The 5,916-nt window shown below is 38.8% G+C and overlaps 1 protein-coding gene across 2 annotated transcripts in view; it reads left to right on the top strand.

Annotated features, from left to right (window-relative positions):
* The window catches only part of LOC112162602 (ATPase family AAA domain-containing protein 2), an 18,104-nt gene extending 12,879 nt beyond the window's left edge, over window positions 1–5,225 (top strand). Inside the window, exons 18-27 of one of the 2 annotated variants that reach the window (XM_036214172.1) lie at window positions 133–318; window positions 395–530; window positions 607–803; window positions 881–1,040; window positions 2,148–2,270; window positions 2,343–2,426; window positions 2,726–3,136; window positions 3,356–3,486; window positions 4,831–4,959; window positions 5,163–5,225. In XM_036214172.1, the coding sequence (XP_036070065.1) occupies window positions 133–318; window positions 395–530; window positions 607–803; window positions 881–1,040; window positions 2,148–2,270; window positions 2,343–2,426; window positions 2,726–3,136; window positions 3,356–3,486; window positions 4,831–4,959; window positions 5,163–5,195 (1,590 nt within the window). In that variant the 3' untranslated portion in view covers window positions 5,196–5,225. The remainder of the gene's footprint in view (window positions 1–132; window positions 319–394; window positions 531–606; window positions 804–880; window positions 1,041–2,147; window positions 2,271–2,342; window positions 2,427–2,725; window positions 3,137–3,355; window positions 3,487–4,830; window positions 4,960–5,162) is intronic. The other variant, XM_024298425.2, reaches the window with a different exon arrangement.
* Window positions 5,226–5,916: the final 691 nt, after the last annotated feature.

Genomic DNA, 5,916 nt, shown 5'->3' with positions numbered 1-5,916 from the left:
AACAAAAAAAAACACATTTTTAAAAATATTTTTTAAATCTTTCTGATTAAATTGATTTTACAAGAACAATAAAAGATTCTTGAAGTTATCTTTTTCCCCAGAAGGTTAATCTCTGATTTCTTCTCTAATCAGGTGTTCTGCGAGGCCAAGCGGACATCTCCCAGCATCCTCTACATGCCTCACATCCAGCAGTGGTGGGACACCGCAGGGCCCGCTCTGAGGGCCTCCTTCCTCAGCCTGTTGAACAGCATCCCGTCCTTCTCTCCCATCCTCCTGCTGGCCACCTGCAGCCTCCCTCATCAGCAGCTGGACCCAGAAGTGAGACCTGAACTTCTTTTATTCTTGTAGTTTTTATCAGATTTTAAACTATTTTATTTTATATATCTATTATCAGATTCAGCTTCTTTTCCGGGAGGAATACGGGGAAGTTTACACCATAAAAGTTCCCACCAAGCAGGAGAGAACAGAGTTCTTTCAGGATCTTATTCTCAACCAGGCGGCCGAGGCTCCACCCTCCAAAAAGAAATCCCGTATGTGGCTCTGAAACATTATCAGTAGATCAAAGTTTGTAAAATTATGACCTGAACATCATCTCAACATCTTCAGGGACTCAGGACCTGGAGATTCTCCCTCTGGCTCCTCTGCCTCCCCCGCGGCAGATGTCGGAGCAGGAGCGCCTCATCCTGGAGGAGAAGGAGGAGGATGTCCTGAGGGATCTCCGCCTCTTCCTTCGGAACATCGTAGAGACCCTGTTAGTGGACCGTCGCTTCAAGATCTTCAGCAAGCCTGTTGACATAGAAGAGGTGAGCATTTCTGTTTTAAAATTTCAGTCTCCCAATATAATCTCCAGACAGAGAGTAAAGTTAAAGTAATTTTTCAGGTTCCAGACTACATGATGGTGATCAAGAAGCCCATGGACCTCTCCACGCTGCTGACCAACATCGATGAGCACAAGTACAGCACCATCAGGGAGTTCCTGGCAGACGCAGATCTCATCTGGAAAAATGCTCTGGAGTACAACCCGGACAGTGACCCTCTGGGTACGTTGATCAATTATAGCTTGTTTTTCTTTCTTTCTTACCACAAATGCTTAAAGTCTGATGAAAATTGTGTTTTTGACATGTTCTTATGGGGGTTTTTCTAAAGATGTAGGACATATGAAGAAAATTAAGCTTAAAGTTGCATTTCTGAGTATTTCTTTATTCAAATTGTTGTGAATCAGTAACAGATGAAAAAATACAGTTTGTGGCATAGAAAATACAGTGAGTGGGCCACAAGCTTCCTGCTCCGCTCCATTCTGACACGTCCATTTGCAGACATCTAGATCCATAAATGTCTTTGTTTTCCTCATCCGAGCTAGCTCAAAACTGTACGACTGGATAGCTCCAATGTAGCTTCATTAAAGCTTTATTGAGGATATTTTTCTAATAATGGAGAAAAAATGAAAAACTGATTTTTTTAAAAGGTTACATATATATTTTTTAAAAATTGTTCTTGCCAGCACTGTCCTTCTGTCCATCCCATCCGTCCATCCATCCATTCCTCCATTTATGCATCCATCCATCCATTTATGCATCCATCTGTGTATCCATCCATCCATTTATACATCCATCTATTCACCCATTTATGCATCCATTCATCCATCCATCCATCCACCCATTCATGCATCCATCTGTCTATCCATCCATCTGTCCATCCATCCATCCATCCATCCACCCATTCATGCATCCATCTGTCTATCCATCCATCTGTCCATCCATCCATCCATCCACCCATTCATTCATCCATCTGTCCATCCATCCATTTATGCATGCATCCATCCATCACCCACAACTCAGAAGTGAATATTGAATGAACTACTACTCCCAATCTGCAGAAACTATGTCCTAGAAAACAACAACATACATATTTTTTTGCCCAAAACTGCATAATCATAATTAAAAGACCACTGGGAAGGCTTTGAAAATAGATCAAAAGATGATCAGAGAGAAAAAAGAAAATCTTTTAATGTGTCAATTTATGTCTCTGAAACACAGATCCCACCTGCTGGAGAGAAAATCACTCTCATTCATTTTTTTTAATTTAGTGGTTATTAACATAGGAAGATATTTTTAAAAAATGTTTACTTTTTTTTTTTTCTGCATCAGACCGTCATATCCGACACCGTGCATGCGCGCTGAAGGACAGGATCCAAACTTTCATCAGGGACGGACTGGGTGAAGACTTCATGAGTCTCTGTGAGGAGATCAAGAAGTCTCGCATCCAGAGAGGTGAAGTGGTGTATAGAGTGTAAGAAGTCAGAGCTTCTGTGTCCCACGTTAACACTCAGACTTTGTGTGCAGCATTGTCGCATGGAATCGAGCTGAGGGGGCAGGAGAGAGGCTTCTGCAGCTCTGCGTTTCCCAGGAAAACTGCTGGACTTGAAGGTCAGTTTGAGATCCAGCTACTAAACAATTTAGGGATTAAAGTCAGTAATAAAGTAGGGTCATTAAGAGGATTTTAGGCCGAAATATTGTTGCCAAATTCAGTTTTAAAAAACAAAAGTGGAAATAAAGTAAAGCTGAAAGCAGAGATTTCAATTTAACCTGAAAGGGGAATCGGAGCGACCGGGAAAAGAAGGACATTTCAGGTATTGATGAGGCTGCTGATGGAATAAAAGAGTTCTCATCTCATTCTCAGCACCCATTGCTTCTATTCCATAGTAACTTTTGACTTCTTTCACCAGCACATCACAAAAAACGATTTAGACGTCCTCGAAAATCTAAATGGAGCTCTGGTGTCATTAAGAAGCCCCCGAAAAAAAAGTCCCCCGCCCTCGCCTCCCCGTCTTCCTCCTCCTCCTCCTCCTCGTCCAGCAAAGCCAGCTCTGACTCGAGCGTGGAGGAAGGCCGGGCCGCCGCCACCAGCTCGTCTGAGAGCAGCGATGGAGAGCGCAGCTTCCCGAAAACCTCCGACATTTACCGCACCAAAGCACCAGCAGCCTCCATGAGCAAGCGCCGCTACCACGAAACGCTTGACCTCTATCTCGCCGGCCGCGCCCACCGCCAGGGGATGAACTGGCGACATCAGAACGGGCCCTCAGGGACCGCCGGGACCCCACAGAAGATGTTGAATGGAATTTGGTTAAACAAATTGGGTCAGTATTTTAAATAAAGAATGTGGAGCAAGAGGTTGACCCTAACACCGGAGCTTCACTGACTGCTGCTGCTGGATGAGCTTTACTCACACATGGAAACTAAGCACCAGCTATTCTAACATGAACTCTTAACTTGCTGAAAAGGCAAAAAAGGAGTTTCTCTGCTGATCATTTTTCTGTGAATCCTGTAAAACTGACTCGCATGCGTCTTCTCCACAGAGCAAAGCAAACACGAGACCAGAGCCAACAAGGCTGCTTTGGATCAAGTGCAGCAGTTTAACAAGGACAGATCTGCTGAGGTCAGCAGCGATAAACCACCTCCGCCGGCCGTCAATCGCAACAAACTGAAGGTGGGTCATTCAGGTGGATTTCACAGATGTTGGTGTATGTAAACAAAAGTTACTGGAGCTTCACAAGATTTAAAAAAGCGTAGAAAAGATAAATTTTTGGTGTTTTTAACTTGTTTTTGTGATATTTTTTGTCAATATTGAGCATAAAATTGCATTTCTGAGTATTTCTTTATTCAAATGTTGTAAATCAGGAGCAGATGACAAAATTACGATTGAAAAATAGTTTAATTGTGGCGTCAAAAATACTCCACAATCTCCCTGCTTCAAGTTCTCAGCAACAGGGAGGGAAAGAGGTGCGGGGTTGCTCCACACAACAATACCGCCCACAACTCATAGGTAAATTTTTAATGAATTACTGCAGCTCTGTAGAAACTATGTCTTGGAAAATGGCTAAAATTGGCATAATGATAATTAAAAGACCACTAGAAACATATTTGAAAGAGCTAAAAAAAAAAATAGAACTTTAATAGGCTGTAATTTTTGTGATCTACTGTAGATTTCCTTTTTTTTTGCACTACGTCCAATATTGCAAGTGTGAATGCTGTAAACTGAATGTGGCTGCTGAAGAGGCCAGAGCTGAAAATGCTGAAACTGAAAGTTTGCCAAAATACTAACTAAATGCTTAATTACCCAAAAAAATTGGTAAAAGTATTATTGTGACAAAACAGTTAGCATAACACTAAAATATTAGCTAAACTCAAAAATAGCAACAAAAAAATTGAAAAAAGTCTAAATTAGCCAAAAACAACTAGCATAATGCTAAAATATTACTTAAACTCCAAATGTGCCTAAAGAGCTTAGAAAAGTTTAATTTTAACAAAACAGCCTGCGTAATGCTAAAATATTAGCTAAATTCAAAATTCGCCAAAAAACTAGAAAACTCTAATTTTGATAAATCAGCTAGCGTAATGCTAAAATATTAGCTAAACCCAAAAATAGCCAAAAAAAAAAAAACAGCCAGAATGTTGCTAAAATAAAAGCTTATTTTCAACCCCATGGAAAAAAAACATAGTTGTTAAACATGTTAAAGTTTGAACTGTGTCTCTATCGGAAAGTATGCAAACCTTAACAAGTTTCAAGTGTTTTTGAAGGATTTGAGTATTTTACTCAATATTTCCAAAACTACAAGGTTTATAAATAGGCTACAAATAGTACAGGCAGTGATGTCCTGATAGCAAGAATACTAAAATTGCGGAAAATGTGATTGAATTTTTATGTGCCAAAAAAACGTACGGAAAGTTGCGAGAGAATCACTATAGTGTGATTGCTCAGTAAGCAATCACACAATCACTAAAACCAAGAAAAACACATAATTTCTGGTTGTTATTCTCGTTTGTTTTTCAGACTCTTCTGGACAGGGCTGTGGCCAAAACAGAGGGCGCCGAGGTGGAGCCTCTGGAGAAGCTTTACGCCCTGCTGGCTCAGTGTATCTACAGACACAGGGACAGCAACAACAAGGCAGAGCTCATTGAGGTCTGACAACAACGCAACATACACAACAATGACCTCTTGGCAGGAAATCAAAAGCACCAACTTTTTTTTATTTCAACAGTTATACTTGAAACTTTTACTGCTAAAAACGTAATCATCATGAGTTATAAAAACTTGTGGCTGAAATGTTTTGAAGAAAACCATCACAAATATAAATGTTCACTCTTTTTTTGTGTGTTTTCTAGGAAATGAAAGCAGAAATCAACAACTTCTCCTGAACCCTTTCAATAAAACCCCCATTCATTTAACAGCAATCTTCTTTTTTTGCATGTATGATTGTACAGATATTTGTTTAAGAAAATCTCAGGAATTATTATTTAAAATGCAGATTAAATCTGTGGTCCTTTGTGCTTAAAAAGTGGAATTATTTGAAAAAAAAATCTTAAATACCTCAATATTTATTATGCATTTGTCTTTTTTATGGTATATTTACAACTTAGTGCACTATTTAAACATCCAGGTATAATTTTAAAAGAATTTTAGGTGCTATTTGTTACTGAAACAGTAAATATTTATACGATAAGATGGCCAAAATTCTGCTGTGTATTTATTAGTTTCATCCAAAAATAAAATTGTTATAAATGCTGTTTTATAAACTATTGCAGTTAATTTTTTTATTGCTCAGAAAGTTATTTTTGCTTTAAGTTGAAAAAAAAAACCAACATATATAACATTCAAAGAGTGCTAATAAAACACAGAAAAACCTCTTTACTCGGTATGTTAGAACTGCTTTAAAGTATGTTAGAATTTTTCATGTTTTACAATTGTGAGTTTGATTTAAAAAAAAAAACTTGGAATAAAAATGACAAAATAAAGTTTTCCCTTTTTGTGGTGAAAATGTTGTATTAAGTAATTGCACAAAAGTTTTTCTTTCAGCACATTTGGTAACACTTTTGTTTACACTTAAGTGTGTTGCATAACTCCTTCAGGACGTGTTGT

The sequence above is a fragment of the Oryzias melastigma genome, linkage group LG11 (assembly GCF_002922805.2).
Source record: "Oryzias melastigma strain HK-1 linkage group LG11, ASM292280v2, whole genome shotgun sequence".
Lineage (NCBI taxonomy): Eukaryota > Metazoa > Chordata > Actinopteri > Beloniformes > Adrianichthyidae > Oryzias > Oryzias melastigma.
Note: the sequence above shows the minus strand (reverse complement) of the source record. Positions and strands in the feature narration are given on the sequence as shown.